At 42.9% G+C, this 18,367-nt stretch overlaps 1 protein-coding gene across 8 annotated transcripts in view; it reads left to right on the top strand.

Annotated features, from left to right (window-relative positions):
• The first annotated feature begins 1,947 nt into the window (after nt 1–1,947).
• CACNA2D4 (calcium voltage-gated channel auxiliary subunit alpha2delta 4) overlaps nt 1,948–18,367 on the top strand; it is a 125,207-nt gene continuing 108,787 nt past the window's right edge. For all 8 annotated transcript variants that reach the window (XR_008391096.1, XM_053662715.1, XM_053662718.1 and 5 more), the window contains exons 1-6: nt 1,948–2,365; nt 5,487–5,568; nt 7,301–7,426; nt 11,698–11,757; nt 13,087–13,249; nt 13,632–13,763. Coding sequence is in view for 7 of the 8 variants with exons in the window: in XM_053662715.1 (XP_053518690.1) it covers nt 2,202–2,365; nt 5,487–5,568; nt 7,301–7,426; nt 11,698–11,757; nt 13,087–13,249; nt 13,632–13,763 (727 nt within the window). In the remaining variant the exon portion in view is untranslated. The remainder of the gene's footprint in view (nt 2,366–5,486; nt 5,569–7,300; nt 7,427–11,697; nt 11,758–13,086; nt 13,250–13,631; nt 13,764–18,367) is intronic.

Genomic DNA, 18,367 nt, shown 5'->3' with positions numbered 1-18,367 from the left:
TATTACTTTACTCACCATTATAATATCAGTATTTTTCTTTACAAGTGCTAAGAGGGCTTCCCAAGTAGTTAAGGGACTGGGTGGGATCTAGGCCACTGCTGCCACTGGGAAATGAGTACAATGAGCAGGGAAAGAGCTTTCTTAGCAGCTCCTGCACTCAACACATCAGGGTAAGTCAGTGGCTCTAATGAGCAGGTGCTACAGTGAGGCACAGGGGCCAGGTTCTAGGGGGTTGGGAGCCACTCAACCTGGATGTGGTCATCTATAAAAGAAAATGAATACAAATTACAAATACAAAAATAGATACAAAAGTGAATATTTATTTATAATTTAAAAATCACCCCCCACAATTTTAAGAAGTTGATGAATACCACAAAAATCATAAAACCTAGAAAAATTATAATTGTTTTTTTTCATTAATTGCTCCACACACCTCTGTAGTACTTTTTCTAAATTTGGTATGATTTATAATCTTGAAAAATATGCAAAATGCATCTGAAATGAAGGCATTCATAGGAACAATTCAAATACACTTAAACATCACTGCCACCTTGTATTGAGCCATCTAACTGCAACCAGATGCCTCTGATTCTCCAACATTGACTTCCTGATGGGTACATGTAGGAGTTCTGTCACTGGAACACTTGTATCCTCAGAAATTTCTCTGTGTTGGTGGCCATTTTGCTGGAACCAGCAAATTTTGTCAGGATGAGATGCATCACGTAGATTAAGAAGCACTCTGACACATGGAATAAATAAACTGTGGTGTCATATACACTGCTTGTGTGATATTATCACCAATTTGGACCCACAAACACAAGAATTTTGATCAAATTCCATTTTGTGTAATTCCCATGGGAAGAGAAGACAATGTATGGCATGTTCATAATCACCCACCTTCAATATCGACTGCTTTCCTAACAGAAGAGAACTGTTTTGGCCAGACCTTGATTTGGCTGGACAATCAAGTGCTCTGTGGGCGATTTAATTTGTTGGATCTCTGGAAGACTCTTCCAGACTTAGCTTCTGACTCGGGGTATTTCAAACCTTATTTTTCCTCCCCTCCCATGTACTTCCAGTGGGGGGGTGCTGTAGGACATTCATAGGGTAATGAATTGCTGTACCTGAGTGTCCTAGTGCAAGGCTGGTCAGCACTTTGGGTGATAAGAGTGTTTCTACATACCAGGATGACTGGAGATAACTTAGCTATACAAGGAAGTAACTGAACTACATAAGTATATCCCACTAAGCCCTAATTAAATGCTTCCCCAAAGCATCTTTCTCTTAGTTGGATCCCCAAAATGTGCACAGCCACTACACATCACCCAGCTGAGGTGAAATCAGAGAAGAGCTGGAATAGAAAGAGACAGAGGTCTTAATCAGTAGTGGTCAATCTTCCTTTTGCATATATTAAGAACATGTTGCTGAGAGGGAAAGACCCTGAAGCATTATCAACTTCCTGGCTAATGTGCCCCTAGACCAGAACCAGAAGCAGGTACAATGCGGGATTTGGGGGATCCATAGGATGTTCACATGGCCAAAATCAGCAGGCCTGGAGACATCAGCTAGAGTTAGACTCTCAACTCTGTCCCCAATCCTTCCTGTGCCTCAAGAGTCCCTGAAAACAGGACTGGATGACAGGAACCTGCCAGGGTTACTCAGAGGTTTAAGGAGAGGATCTGTTGTAGCTCTTGGAAAATTGGAGCTCTGGGCAAACATCAGCTGGTATCCTAAGCTAGTGTCACAGTGTCCTCCTCCCTTTGGGTGCACAAGGACTGCCTCTTTAAAGTGGGGAAGTACACTCTGACCCTGCACTGGGCAAGCCCTGTCTTCTGAAATCAGAGTAATCCTGCTGAGATCCCTTCTGCTACCCCCTCCTTCCTACTGTCAACTGGGGGATTAGAGTAGAGGCCAGTGGATTAATGTGTTCATTTTGTCACAGCCTCCCTTGCCACAATCAGCCCCTCTGCTGGAAGCCTGCTAGGCAGGTAAGGTGTCTCCTCTGTTATCTTCAGGACAGAGAGAAAGCCCCTTCTCCCACCAGGCATTGCAGCCAAGATTGGACTATAAACCAGGAACCCCAGGTTTGCTAGGACTCTAAAAGCAGAAGGCTTGGGGGCATCGCAAGTAACAGGCAGACAGAGCCCATGGTCTGAGGCTCCTGTCTCCTCTGCACCCACCCTGACCCCAGCAGGAGCAGCATGCCTGGACCTCCCAGGTTGTCCACATCCCCCAGCTGCCCTTACATCAGGATGCCCTGGGGCCTGGGGCCCTTGCTGTGGAAGACTGCAGTCATCCTGAGTCTGCTTCTGTCCAGCACTGCCCTGTCCCCTACATCAGGGCAGACCAAGATTCCTCTGGAAATGTAAGCATCCAATTCAGTCCCCACCCCATAAAACCCTTTCACTCCTTGCTCCTTTTCTTCCTCCTGGCAGACCTCAATCTTCTGCCCTACCCACCTCCGATCTACCTCCAGTCTCTCCCCTGGGTGCTTGGATGGCCCTCTCTCTCATTTTTGCTCTGAAAACCTGTTCTTCACCCTCCTCTCTTCCAATGGGGAGCTCCACCTGCCCATCCCCAAACACCTGATGGCTTTAAGCAGACCTGATCGTCAGCACTCACCAGGATGGCAAGCAGCATCTCAAGCACAGGCAGGGTGATGCTTCTTACCAGATAATCGCTGACATGAGGTGACTGGGAATGGGAGTGGTGTTGGCTCAAAAGGATCCTTGCAGCCCCCCCCCCCAGGATTTGTTAGGAAATTCATTTTAACATTCTGAAAGCGTACAGTAGTTTAAATCAACAAAATGGCTCATGCAACCAGGGACTAGGTCAAACTGGACTTTAGTGGTCTCAGTCTCCTCTTTCTACTCCTTTCTACCTCCTTCCAGGCCCTGATTCTAAACCCTGTCATAAAGGCCAGGTATCAGTCATTTACAGTTGTCATTTACATCAGTCATATAAATTTAAATTACTGTGTAACCCCTCTGGGAGTATCTGTTTTTAGTCCTTGGTTCCGGTGGTTCTATTAAAGAACTTTCCAATAAAGGTGGGAAGCAAAGTGCTCTAGCCTAAATAAAGGAGGTTACCTGCTTAGTTCATATTTAAGTCTAGCCACTCAAGTGCAGCATGAGAGTCAGGCTATCAGAGCCAGCGGTCAACCTCATGTGTTAACAGAAGTGGGGATGGGGTGCCAGAGCAACACATGTTTTGGTTGAGCTTTGTTGATCAGTGGATTTGAGCAGCACTGTTTCCATCTGGTTGTGCTTTACAAAGACACCCTTAGTCCACACAGCTATTCAGTGAGGTGGGTAACAGTGTCTCTATTCTGCAACTAGGGAGTTGAGGCGACTTCCCAAGTTCATGTAGCAAGTAAATGGAAGTGCTGTAATTTGAACTCAAATCAGCCTGGCCTGTATGCCACTATTATACCCAGAGAAGCCTGTAAAACTATCTATTGTTGAGGAAGACGTTGAGAATAATTTTCATCCCTAGAATATACACCAACTAATAGTAGAAGGCAAACTCTAGGAATGGTCTGCGTGCCAATTCAAGATGGATGGAATCCAGGCTTTGACTGGGGAGAACTTTGGTGGACCATCAGCACAAAAACCTCCAGAGAGAGTCACTGAAATTAAGGGCCCCTGACACACTCACACCTGCACCTGCCTACTCCCTTGGAGCTGGGCCTCCATGAAGAACCTTGCTCCATCTCCTCCTTCCCACTGGATCCTTCTCAGTCTTTCCCACCCTAAAGACCCCACATTTCTCTCTGTGAAGCTGAGAGATAGAATTATCCTGCCACTCATCCCTCAGCCTCCAATGTCTGCCCTGGCTTCTACTGCCCACCCAAATATGTTCCCACTCCAATCTCAAAGACCCTCATTGCCCAATCCAGTAGCCTCTCCCTTTCTCTTGAGTCTCAATGCCTCAACTTCCATAACACTGTTCTCCTGGGTCTCCTTGGACATCTATTACCTCTCTTTCTCAAGTGTCCCTTTCCCTCTGCCTGCCCCTGAGATTGTTGGTGTTCTCCAGGGCTTGTTGCCCACTCAGACCTTCTCATTCTACACACGCAGTCCTTGAGTGAGCCCATCTACTCAGAATTTCCACTGCCACCCCCGTACTAATGACTCTTAGCCCTTCCTCTACCTATTAGACTCATGTATCCATTGCCTATGAACAGCTCTTTCTTAATATCATGAAAGGCTTTAAATTCAAGTTTGTGTCTTTCAAGATACAGAGCAATTGTTGCTTTCTAGAGTTGGACAACACACAACCTGCCCAACATCACTCTACAACATAGGCCTGCAACAGAATCTTCACATTCTACATATCCCAAGCTACACTCATCACCTTCCACCCTCCCCAACTTGCTTCCACGATCTTCCTGATATTCTTAATTTTATTTAATAACACCACCATCAGCTCAGTCACCCAAACTAGAAACCTAGAAGTAATGTTTGTCTCCCTCGAGCTCTTCCAAATCTATTCATCACACTAAACATGGGTGTCCCTTCAAACACCTATTAGTCTATCTGTATATGAAAGGACAGCCCTCTGATGGAAGATTTTACACTATGTACAAGGCTGAACATTAGGACATTAACAGATAGTGGATGAGTGACTGAATAAATGCTGATATCAAAATGATCATGTGGGCAAATCCTCTTTGCTCCAGTTGGAGAGGCTTAAATACAGCCTGTGACTACCCCCACAACCCCACCAGCCTGTCCAGATGGTGAGGTTTTGATGTCCTTCTGGGGACGGACAAGAGGTCGGAGATTCTGCCAAGGCTGCCTCTCGGGCCCTCACTGCCTGGCCTGCCCTCAGCAGAAGCAGAAGCAGCTCAGAGCCTTTTCCTCTGCCTCTGTGCTTCATGCTCTCTCTGAGGTTTCAACAGACGATGCAGCAGGCTACAATGACCTTGAGCAGGGAACACTAGAGAGGGAGGGACTCACTGAGAAGCTGCTGCTGTGCCCAGGCAGGTCCTGTGTCTGTCCTCAGGGTCCTCTCTGCCCTGTGCTGGGCCTGTCCACAGCCCCTTTCCCTCCTCTGTTTTCCATTCTCCAACCATAGTCCACAGGCTTCAGATGCGTGTGATCAGGGTTTTGTCTAGCTCATCAGCCCCTGCCCCTATTCCTCAGCAGGAGACCCAGCCAAGGGTATTCAGCATACTCAGTGCAGTTGCTGAGCCCTTGGTGGGTCCCTGGAGTCCCCTGCTCTGGCCAAGAAGGGCAGCAGTTCTCTGTGTGTGTTTTTCTCAGTGTATGTCAGTGTGTATGTGTTTGTATGTGTACATGAGTGTATGCACATTAGTGCACAAGCCTCTATGTATCATGTTTGTCTCTGTATTTGTGCATGTGTGCATCAGAGGATGTCTATGAATGTAAACACTTGTTTTGTATGTTCATGTATATCTATATGTATGTCTCTATGTGTGTGTGTGCATGTGCATATACACATATACCTTCATGGCCCCACAGGGTGAAGCTGTGGGCAGACACCTTTGGCGGGGACCTGTATGACACCGTGACCAAATACTCAGGCTCCCTCTTGCTGCAGAAGGTCAGTAACCCTTTCCCAGGAGCCCGTAGGGTCAGAGGGCAGTTAGCCAGAGAGCCCTTCCAGGGAAAGGAGCATAGACCTTGAATCCCTGAATGCCCATGCTGTGAAGGGACTTAGAGATCACTAATCCACTCCCCTCATTTTCAGATGGGAAACTAAGACTCACACAGGGGAAGAATTTTCCAAGTCACAGCAATCTGTAGGGTGGTCAAGGGCATGGTGTCAGTTCAGACCCCTGGAAGTAGAGGTTAAGCTGGAATGGACAGACAGGAGATTTATTGGGGGAGGAGCTGTGAAGTGCAGAGGGGTGAGAAAGCAGGAGTGAGCAGACTGGGATGCAGACCTGACACCTGTGAAAGGGGACAGGAGGAAGGAGAAAGGGTAAGAGGGGCTTCAGCCCACTATGGGAAAGTCCTTCAGGAGCTCCTTGGGCAGGACAAGCAAGCAAGCTGGTCTGTGACCTCTGCAGAGGGAGCTTCCATATATCTAGTTCTCAGGTGCTCCAGCCAGGCCTGGGGGGCTGCAGAGCCCACGTGGACCCTAGCAGAGGTCTGAGCCCGTGCTTGGCTCCTGAGTAGGACACAGGGCCCAATGGAAAATACCATGCACCAGCCCCTACCTTTACCAATAATTGCTTTAGAGCAGATTAACACGTAGCTGTCCTCTTACTAGATAATAAACATCTTCTGATATTTATAATTCCCAGACCAGTTTTAAGAATAGCTTGCCATTCTCAATTATTACCATTTGCTAAGAGCTTTATATTCAGGATTTAATTCTCCTCACAACTTAATTTTCTAAATGATGCCAAAAGCAACTTTCAAGCTTTTATGCCTGCACACAAACATCATGCAGCCCCTGCCTGTATCCCCTTCCCCACAGTTCACTGGGGAACCAGGAGAAGCCAGGCTGAGCCCCCTGTCCTGTGCCTCCATAGGCCATTGTAATAAAGACAGCTCAGACCAACTTGCCACTCACACCACACTCTGACTTTGCAAAGCAGTGTTTCATTCAGTGTTCTCATTTGTGCCCTCTAACCCCAGGTGAGAAAGTTAGAGCAAAATTATGTGACTGTTTTGGGTAAAAACGTTCTCTAAGTCTATGCATTCTAGAACATTCTCTAAAGCCATGCCAATGTCACATCTTGCAGTTGAGAAAACTGACTAATTACCTTGTCTAAGGTCACATGGCCAGTAAGTTGGTGAACTGGGCCATTAGACATTGGTGATATGCACACTCAGCCTGGAGAGTGAATCTGAACCCAGCTCTCTGAGCTCTTCCAGGCTCCCTGGCAGTTTGTCAGGTGGCATCAATACCTGTTGATGCTAAGCTTGGTGTGGACACAATGTGCATCAGGGATTGTGGGGGAAAGATAAATGATGCTCAAGGAGGTATTACAATCCACGTGAGCATCCCCAGGGAAGTCTCAGAGACCTGGCTGTGTGACTGGTCAAGTTTGTTGACCTGAGCCCCAGTCTACTCTCTCCTCAGGATACTACCGAATGTGCCCAGAGCCCCTGGAACGGAGAGGACATTTGATAAGAGGCAGCTATGATGGTTAGTGGGAGAGATTCTGTGAGGAGATGAGGGTCTGTCTTTGCCTCTGGTCAAGTAAATAAGGCCCCATAGTGTGAGTGTGCTAGTTGAGAGAATGGAGGCCACATGTAATTAGATACCACACATCCTGATGCCAGATGACAGGTGCCCATCTCTCCCACATTTCCTCTAACAGAAATACAAGGATGTGGAGCCCAGTCTGAGGATCCAGGAGGTGGATGGATTGGAGCTGGTGAGGAAGTTCTCAGAGGACATGGAGACCATGCTACACAGGAAGGTGGAGGCTGTAAAGGTGCTCCAGGTCCTATTATCTGCGGGGGGGGAACCCACCCTAACCTCTGTCACATCAAAAGGACCCTAACTGACATCATGACCCTGCATCCTCTCACCCACCTCATCCTTTTCTTGCCTCACAAGTATCAGCTTTGAATCCCTATGAGCCAAAAGGTCCTTGTAAAGGAGGAAATAATAGGAAGCAAGGGGAGAGAAGAGGGTTGGGATTGGAGCTCTGCCTTACCGAAGAGTCCTATGCAGTAGAATCAGCCTGCAGTGTCAGGAGGGACCCTGCATCATGACATTGTATTCAGTGACTAGGGTGGAGCAGGTCAAAATGAGGGCTGAGGAGTCACCTGCTGAATGAATGAGCAGGTGAATGGGTGAGTGGGTGAGTAGATAGATGGATGGGTGGATGGGTGGTGCATGGATAAATGGTGGATAAGTGGGAGTATAGAGGTATAGAGAACATACAAAATAAAGCTCCCTCCTCTCCTCCTCCTTTTTTCTTCCCCTACTCACCCCCCTACCCTGTCCCTTCCCACTATATGGGCCCACACTTCATGGCACCGAAGTGCTCCGAGGGCTTCCCAGACAGCATAGGTGCTTACAGTGATGGGCACCCTACTCAGATCATCCACTGTGGCATATCCACCAAGCCTGGCTTGACCTAGATGAAACAACAGTCACTTCCCTGGCATGAAGTGCCTGCCTACAGGGGTGTGATGGGGACCTGGATGATTGGAAAGACATAGTTCCTGCTCCACCCAGCCAGAAATCTGGCCATCTAAAACCAATGTTGTCCCCCCAAAAGTTTTATCTGGGGAGCCAGAGGAGAGCAGTAAACTGTTGGAGGGGAGGCTGAGGCCAGTGCCAAGGGCAGGAAGCGTGGGGAATGGAATCTGAAGCCTGGCCAGTTTGCTTGCCTGTCTCCCATGACCCCCATCAAAAGCACCATCTGGTAGGAAAAGCTGGAGCCACCCTTCCTACATAACTGAAACTGGGAAAGACCAGCATTCATGCAGCCTGTCACATACCAAACCCAATAAACAGAGACAGGGATTGAATCTGTATAAACGATTTATTCAGATGGCCACTGATCTGAGAAGGTGGGTTCATACCCTAATGGACCATGTTACATTTTATTCCAAGCCAGCCTTTTATAGCAGAGAAGAAAGTGCAATAAGAGGTTTTGAAATTCAGGGAAAATTAGATTTAAAAATCCACAGTATTCTCGCCCTGGGCAGTTAGCTGTTCCCCGGAGCAGATGGTCCTCTGTCTCTCTCTGGAACACAATGGCCCAGATGCCTATACTTGTTCCTCAGGCGGTAATCTTTAGTGGTGCTCCAGGAGGTTGGCTATCTCTCTCAGAAGTGATGGGCCTTATCTGTGTTCCTGAAACAATAACTTTGACATATGTATTACCTATTAGGCTTATTAACTATTTACCTTAAACTAAAATTTTCAAACTCTTGAGTCCCCTCTCACAACTTGCAGTCTTTTTTATTCAAGCTTAGGGGTAAGGGGTCTTAGCATGAGGAACCACTGAGAAGATACCAGGGGACTTAGAGAGCCCATTCTGGACCATAGCATGGGGACACTGACCTCACACACAAATAGCACAGCAGTACCGCCTACCTCTTTCAATTTGCAATGCTGTGGAAACTGCCTTCCTGGGAAGAGCACAGACAGTGGAATGCATGAACACACATTGCAGGGGCTGGTCCCTGAGGTGCCAGAGCATAGTAGTCCTGGCCCACTCCCAGAGGCCTGGCTCTGGGCTCCCAGGGGCTCCAGCTGTGCTGTGTCTTTCCCACAGCTTCAACCTAGGAAACCCAATCAAACCAGCGCTTGCTCTGTAGACCTTCTTCAAGCACCAGTCCCTGTTCCTTGCCAAGGTTCCCTGGCAAGCCACAGCCATTGACCCTTCTATGGGAATGCCCATGGGGAAATTTACTGCAAAGCAGCACTAAAATAACCTTGGCTCTGTGGAATGTTCTTTTTTAAAGTATGTTTTATTGACTATGCTATTACAGTTGCCCTATTTTTTTCTCTCCTTTATCCTCCTCCTCCCTGCAGCCCCCTTCCCACCAGCATTCCCCTCCACCTTAGTTCATGTTCATGGGTCATGCATATAGTTCTTTGGCTTCTCCATTTTCTATACTATTCTTAACCTCCCCCTGTCTATCTTCTACCTACCATCTATGCTTCTTACTCCCTGTACCTTTTCCCCATTCTCCCCCCTTTCCCTCTCCGCTGATAACTCTCCATGTGATCACTATTTCTGTGAATCTGTTTCTGTTCTGCTTATTTGCTGAGTTTGTTTTTGTTTTTGTTTTTTTAGGTTTGGTTGTTGATAGTTGTGAATTTATTGTCCTTTTACCATTCATATTTTTGATCATCTTCTTTTTCTTAGATAAATCCCTTTAACATTTCATATAATAAGGGCTTGGTGATGATGAACTCCTTTAACTTGATCTTATCTGGGAAGCACTTTATCTGCCCTTCCATTCTAAATGATAGCTTTGCTGGATAGAGCAATTTTGGATGTAGGTCCTTGCCTTTCCTGATTTGGAATTTTTCTTTCCAGCCCCCTCTTTCCTGCAAGGTTTCTTTTGATAAATCAGCTGAGAGTCTTATGGGAACTCCTTTGTAGGTAACTGCCTCCTTTTCTCTTGCTTCTTTTAAGAGTCTCTCCTTATCTTCAATCTTGGCTACTGTAATTATGATGTGCCTTGGTGTGTGCTTCCTTGGGTCCAAGTTCCTTGAGACTCTCTGAGCTTCCTGGACTTCCTGGAAATCTATTTCCTGTGCCAGATTGGGGAAGTCCTCCTTCATTATTTTTTTTAAATGTTTTCAGTTTCTAGCTCTTTCTCTTTGCCTTCTGGCACCCCTATGATTCTAATGTTGGAACATTTAAAGTTGTCCTGGGGGTTCCTAAGCCTCTCCTCATTTTTTTTTTGAATTCTTGTTTCTTCATTTTGTTCTGGTTGAATTTTTATTTTTTCCTTTTGCTCCAAATTGTTGAGTTGAGTCCTGGTTTGGCCCTGTGGAATTTCTTCATCACATCCTAGGCACTGGGGGTTGGGAGCAGGGAAGGTAAGGACCCTCCCACCCAATTTACAGATTCAGAGAGGCTTAGTGGCTTCTTCCTGACAAAGCCAGAATAGGACCTCAGGTCTTCTCCTCTTTTTTCTCCATATTTATTGAGGTATAATTGACAATAAAAATTGCATATATTTATATTCAGCAGCTGAAAGGTGGAAACAACCTAACTGTCCATCAACTGATGAAGGGATGAAAAAAATGAGATACCTATAAAATGGAATATTACTCAGCCATGATAAGGAATGCAGTTCTGACACATGTAAAAACACAGATGAACCTTGAAAACATTATGCTCAGTGAAAGACTCCAGATACAAAGGTCACATACTGCATGATTCCATTTATGTGAACTATCTGGAATAGGAAAAATCCATTGACAAAAAGTAGATCGGTGTTGCCAGGAGCCAGGGAGAGAGAGGAATGTGAGTGATTGTTTAGTAGATACAGGGTTTTCTTTGGGGGTGATAAAAAGTTCAGAAATTAGATAGTGATAGTTTTATGATATTGTAAATGGTCCTAATGCCACTGGGTTGCACACTTTAACATGACAAAAATGCATTTACACACACACTTAAATAGGTTATTTTCAGAGCACTTTTAGGTTCTTAGAAAAATTGTGAAGAAAGTACAGAGAGTTCCTGTATAGCTCCTGCTCTCACAAACACACAACCTCCCCAACTATCAACAACCCCTGCCAGAGTGGTACATTGATGCAACAGATGAACTACATTGGCACATCTTTGTCACCCAAGATTCATAGTTTACATTAGAGTTCACTCTTGATGTACATTCTGTGGGTTTTGACATACACATAATGACATGCATCAACCATCTGAGATCACACAGAATAGTTCCACTATTCTAAAAATCCTGTTTTCCACCTATTCATCCCTCCATCCCCACTAATGTCTGGCAACCAGGGATGTTTTACTCTCTCCATAGTTTTGCCTCCTCTACAATGTCATGTGGTTAGAATCAGGCAGCAGATAGCCTTTTCAGACTGGCTTCTTCCACTGGTAAATAAGCAGTTACCTTTTGGCTAGTGTGAATAGTGCTGCTGTGAACATTTATGCACAAGCTGTTGTTTGAGTCCCTGTTTTCAGTTCTCTCAGGTATACTTTTAGGAGTGGAATTGAGGACCACTGGCTTCCTTTGGCTCATTGATTCTCCCCTTTGTGTTCCTGTCCCTCAGAATCTGGTAGAGGCCACTGAAGAGGCTGACCTGAATCATGAGTTCAACAAATCTCTGGTGGTGAGTGCTATTGCTTCTAGAGCTCCCAGCAACAGACAGTGTCACCTGAGTACAGGATATGGAGAGTGGGCATGGGGGAGTGCAGCACTGTCTTTTAATGTGCTCAGGATTTGTATGAACCTATAATAATTTGATTCCGAAATGCTTCAGAGTCTTTTGACAAGGGATTTATGGGCCAGGTAGGTGAGACAGCAACCAAACCCTGGGGCTGGGCATGTAGAGTGGCAATCCACCTTTCTAGAGTCATTTATCACCCAATGCAACATGCTAGCCTCTGCCCAGATAAAGTCAAGAAGCTCATAGACCAAATAACTCTAGCATGAGGCCTATAATGTGCCCATACAGGTGGTCAGGTGTTCCCACAATGCAGAAAGGAAGAGGAGGAGCTCAGAAAGTCTCTCAGACAGAGTAGCCTCTGGGCTCTCTCAGGTTGAGGGGGAGTTGAGCAGCTGAAGGCATGAAGAAGGGGTTTCTAAGCTGGGTGAAAAGAAATAATAAATACCCAAGATTGAGGAAATTGCCAGCAGTCAGTTCTGTATGTCCAGGGGATGGTGAAGCAGAAAGTGACTGTGATAAAGGTAGAACTCTGGCCTTTATTCAGCCTGAAAGGCACATATGGAAGGCTTTGAGCTGGGGAGGGGCAGACGTGGATTCGTGGCAGCACTGTTTCACAACAGGCATGTCATACCATGGGCAGGACATGGTGGGGGTGGGGACTGAGGGTGCTCACCGAGGATGTTCACTGAGGGTGCTCTTCAAGTGTGAACCATGTGGTATGGAGAAAGTGGGGAAGAGAGTCTGATTATGGCTCCAAGGTGGTAATCCAAGCAGATGCAACACTGTGTAAGAGCAGAGAGCAGACTGCTGGCTCCTCAGGGGACATGGGCACCCAGTCCACACACAGTTAAAGAGAGAGGGCCTCACTTCTCGGGGCACCATCTGAGTCCCTCTGAGTCTTGCTGCACTGAAGGAGCTGGTGGTGCTGACAAAGCTGCTTCTGTCTTTGTCTCTCCTGGAATCTGTCTGATGTCTCTGTCTCCATCTCTGGTTGTGTCCATACATGATAAAGTGGAGAACTGAGCAATAATCCAGACAATTTACATCAAAACACAATCAAATCGACCATCTGCTCCAATTATCTGGACACGTATTTGCCCCAAATTCTGAGTCATTGCCTGAATACCCCACAGACAAAGCTTGTGTAGAAGCTGTCAGTCCGTCTGACGTCTCTCCCATCTGAGTCTTCTGATCACATCATTCCTCTTTCTCTGGCTCACTTGGTGGGACCCTGTCTTCACTGTCTCTGTCCGCCATTCTCCTCTGCCATAGTTTGACTATTACAACTCAGTCCTGATCAACGAGAGGGATGCGAATGGCAAATACGTGGAGCTGGGGGCTGAGTTTGTCCTCAAGTCCAATGCACACTTCAGCAACCTCATGGTGAACACGTCTCTCAGTAGTGTGCAGCTGCCCACCAACGTGTACAACAAAGGTAGTCCCTGCCCCATGGCCTGGTATGGTTGTTGGGTGGTGCTGGTGGGGGTTAATGATTTACTCCCATTTTCCTGACAAGCTCGTCAGGGTGTAAACTGATTCTCCAACCACCCTGACTGAGGATGGGGAATCCTTCCACAGGAGCCTGGACTGGGAGACAGCTCCATGCTCCTAGCTGGGAGGGTGTGAGTGTGACTCTCCACATGAGGGTGTGAGAAGGAAGTTATGAACTACATCACTGCAGGCTGTGTGTGCATGCTTGTGTGCACGTGCATGCATGTGCATGTGTGCTAGCAGGTGTCTTTAGTGGGTAAAGAATTGGTCACTGTTACTCCTGATTTAGTGTCCCCTGCAATTCCTTCTATAATCTCACCCTTTAGACCCAGATATTTTAAATGGAGTCTACATGTCTGAAACTTTGAACCCTGTTTTTGTGGAGAACTTCCAAAGAGACCCAACACTGACCTGGCAATATTTTGGCAGCTCAACTGGATTCTTTAGGATCTATCCAGGTAAGGACATGGCAGGCATCTTCAAGTCCTCTGGGCTTTTTCTCTGGGAATAAGGCAATAGGGGTATTAAAGATGGACCTTGACACTCAGATCCCTGGTAAATGGAGTTGACCCTGATATCCAAAGGCACCTTCAACCCACACTTTGATACTCTTTACAACATGATATGCACATTTTCAGCAAAGAGTTGTTGAATGAGTGAATGAATGAATGAATAAAACACCATAGTAATCAGCCAATAAATGCCCACATTGAACCCTTGTCTTATGAAAATGATTGTGGAAGATGCGAAGGAGGATAAAAGCAATTCTTGATCTTAAGAAGTTTATATATTAATTGGAGAAATGGGACACATTCAACTTAACATGTTCAGTAGCAACGTAGAGATGATGCCATGGGTCATGTTATGATATGTAACCAACCTAACAAATAGGAGGAGGGAAGCTCTGTTGTCTACTAATAAAAATATAAAACAAAAAAAATCTACCACAAAGTTTGTGAAAGTTCTCCTCTTTTTTTAACTTCCCATTTAAAATAATTCACCTCCATATTTTACTCCAATCCATTTTTATGTTTTAGCACACTGTCCGAAGTCTTGATATTGCTCTGTTTTCCTGAGACAGAAAATCAGAAAGGTTCTAAAGGACTCTTCTGTGTGCTCAGACTGCAATAGCCAACTTCTCTCTAGGAGCGCAGAGTGACCCTGGAGCTCATGAGTCCTCTATTAGTTAGCCTGCTCCTTCCTGTTTCTCTGTCCAAACCCACTACTAGCCATTGGTTCTTCTGTTCTCTGGAGCCTCAGTAAACAAGTTTATCCCTCTTCCTTGTAACAACCCTTCAAATGCTCAAAGACAACCCACAGTTCTCTCAAGTCTTCCCCAGAGTAGAATTCCTGTATATATTCTTGCCACATCAAGGTTTCCAGAGAAGTCAAGTTGTGTGCAAACAACACAATCCAGGTGTGAGCCATCATCTTAGTAGAGAGAGTATTTCTCACCCACACCCACATTACAGATACATATCAGCCTCAGGTAGACAATGTGGGGTTTGCTATAATCTTGATCACAGTGTGCTATCCCCATGTGTTCATGCAGGCCCAACACAAAAGCTAGACTACCAACAATTTCTATTTACTTACATGCTCCTTCTCTCTCTCACCCTCTTCTCCCCCTCAGTTCCCTCATCCCCACAACTGATTGGATAATAGCTGAATTATGACCTTATCACTGTATTTGTATTTTTTGGCTATCTGTTTATTTATTTAGTTTTATCTTATGTTTACACATATACATCTGCTTAAACAATATATTATTTTGTTTTGCTTGTTTTTAAAATTTTAAAAACTAGTTTCTGATATAGATTTTTAGAACTTGCTCTTTCATTCAATATTATACTACCAAGATTCATTAGGTTGTCACATATGGCTATATTTTATCATTTTTGTTCCTGTATCATATTCCTTGGGGTCAATATATCAGTTTATCCATCCTCCTGATCCCATCTTGGTTGTCTATAGTTTTGTTTTTCTTCTTTGTTTTTTACTTTGATTAACAATATTATTATGAACAGTCTTATAAGTGTTTCTCTTGGGCATACCCCAAGGAATGGAATTGCTAGATCCTAAGACATAAGACTGTTCATCTATAACAGGGAAATGCCAAATTGTTTTCCAAAAAGCTTGTACCAATTATATTCTCACCAACAATAAATAAGAGAACCAACTGATCCACATTTTCTCAAACCCTGGGTATCAGTGAACTTTTAAATTTTTTAATAATTTCTTAGTATAAAATTATATTTCACTATAATCCAGCATTGCATTTTTCTGACCACTTGTGCAACTGAGCATCTCTTTATATGTCATTTGTTGTATGTATTTCTTCTTCTGTGAAGTGCCTATTATATATTTTGCCTAATTATCTATTGACTTTTCTATTAACCCACCCTTGCATTTCTATGGTAAACCTAATTTGATTGCAGTATACTAGTCTTTTATGCATTGATGGATTTAGTTTACTAATATTCTGTTTAGAATTATTGCATTTATATTTTTAAGTAAAATAGTCTTATAATTTTTTTTACATACTGTCCTTGTCTGGTTTTCAAAATTATACTAGCTTCATTGGGTAAACTGGGGAGTATTCCCTCCTTTTCTGGTTTCTGGGAGTATTTATATAAGATTAGAATAACATTTTCCTGGAAAGCCTGGTGGACTTCTTCTATAAAACCATATAGACATGATGTTTTCTCTATGGGAAGATTTTTAAATTATCACTTTGATTTATCTAATACTTGCAAGACAAATATGACTTTCTGTTTCTTCTTAATTTTATAAAGTACTTTTTCTAAGAATCCACCCAATTTGTCTGAGTTTTCAAATCTATGTCCATGAAACTATTGTTCTTATTATTTTTAAAATCTCCACTGTATCTATAATTATGTCCCCCTTTTATTTGTATTATTATTTATTTTTTTATCCATATACTACTGATTTCGCTATTTTGTTGTCTTTTCAGGAATCATCATTTGTCTTCCTTGATTGCCTTGTATTATTTCTCTGTTTTTTATTTTACCTATTTTAGCTTTAACTTTATCTTCTTTTTTCTCTTTTATTCTGTTGTTTCTCCTCCTAACTTACTAAGTTGAACATTTAGCTTTAATTTATAGACTTTATCTAATTCTAAAATAAGAATTTATGGCTCTATATTACCCCTAGAAACTACTTTTGCTCCATTTCACAAGTTTTGTTGGTAGTGGTTTTTTATTATCATAGATAAATGCATATAAATTTTACCATTTTACCCATTTTCAAATATATGATTCAGTGGCATTAAATCCATTCGTTTGGTGTGCAGCCATCATCACCATTCACCTCCAGAACTCTCTTCACCTTGCAGAACTGAACCTCTGCACACATTAAACAGTAGTTCACCTCTCCCTCCTCTCCCAGTCCCTGGCTACCACCATTCTCCCTTCTATCTCTATTATGTGGCTACTGTAGATATCTCATATAAGTAGAATCTTACAGTATTTGTCTTTTTATGACTGGCTGATTTAACTTAGTGTAAGATCCTCAAGGTTCATCCATGTTGTAGCATGTGTTAGAATTTTCCTCCTTTATAAAGCTGAAAACTATTCCATTGTATGGATATACCACATGTTGTTTATTCATTCTTCTGTCAATGGATACTTGAATTGTATCCACATTTTAGCTATTGTGGATGATTCTACTATGAGTATGGATGTACAAATACATTTTTGAGACCTTGCCTTCAATTATTTTAGAGGTGTACTGAGAAGTAAAATTCCTGGATCACATGGTAATTTTGTTTTTAATTTTGGAGGAACAGCCATGCTGTTTTCTATAGTAACTGTGCCAATTTACATTTCCATCAATAGTGCCCAAGGGTTCCAATTTCTCTACATCATTGTTATTTTGTTCTGTTTTGTTTTGTTTCTAAGAGTAGCCATTCTACTGTATGTGAGTTGTATTTCATCATGGTTTTGATTTTCATTCACCTAATAATTAGTGATGTTGAGCATCTTTTCATGTGCTTTTGGCCATTTGTATATCTTCTTGGGAGAAATGTCTATTCAAGTCCTTTGCTCATTTTTGAATTAGATTGTTTGTTTTTATGTTATTGAGTTGTAGGAATTATATATATTGTGGATATTAACCTCTTATCAGATATACTGTTTGCACTTATTTTCTCCCATTCCATGGATTTCCTTTTCACTGTGTTGATCATGTCATTTAATACACAGAAATTTATTACCCATGTTTTTAGTGTTATGGTACTATTTTAATTATCATTTGGAGTATTTTTAAATTTTCCTGTGATTTCATCTTTTATTTATTTTTTTGGTTATTTAAAAGTGTGTTTTAAAGTATCTAAATATACAAGGATTTTATATTTATGTTTTTATGATAAATTTCTAACTGAATTGCTTTGTAGACAGAGAATATGGCGTATGTGGTACTGATTACATGAAATTAGTTAAGATTTAGTTTAGTAGCCTAGTACGTCATTAAGTTTTATAAATATTCCATGTGAATTTGAGAAGAATATGTGTGCTCTACTTGTGGAATGAAAAACTGCATATGTTTCAAGATAAGCTTGTTAATTACACTGTTTAAATTTTCTATATCTTTGCTGATTTTATATCTGCTTGACCCTTGATAGCCCTTATAACACTTTGTATTTTAAGTCTGTTTTCACTGTTATTCAAAGAAATACCAAGATGCTCTTGATTATCCTGATATATATTTTTCTCATTATTTTACTTCCAAACTTCTATGTCATTTTGTTTTAGTCATATCTTTTTAAAATAGCCTATAGCTTTTAGATTTTCATCCAAACTTACAATCCTTTTTACTAGTTGTCAAGTTCAGCACATTTATATTTATTGTATTGCTATATTTAAACATGATTATTTTAATTTTTATAATTTGTATTTGTCACTCTATTTTTGTTTCCTTTTTCTTATTTACCTTTTTTAATGATTAACCTTTTTTGATAAATCTCCTGTTATTTATCTCTTTTTCTTTCTCTCAATTTAGAACTTATTCTTCTGTTTTTATTCTTTTAGTAATTACCCCTCAT

This window comes from Artibeus jamaicensis, unplaced genomic scaffold (genome assembly GCF_021234435.1).
Source record: "Artibeus jamaicensis isolate MK-2021 breed Jamaican fruit bat unplaced genomic scaffold, CSHL_Jam_final contig_1028, whole genome shotgun sequence".
In the NCBI taxonomy this organism is placed as follows: Eukaryota; Metazoa; Chordata; class Mammalia; order Chiroptera; family Phyllostomidae; genus Artibeus; species Artibeus jamaicensis.
The sequence above is the reverse complement of the archived record's forward strand: the minus strand, read 5'-3'. Positions and strand labels throughout refer to the sequence as shown.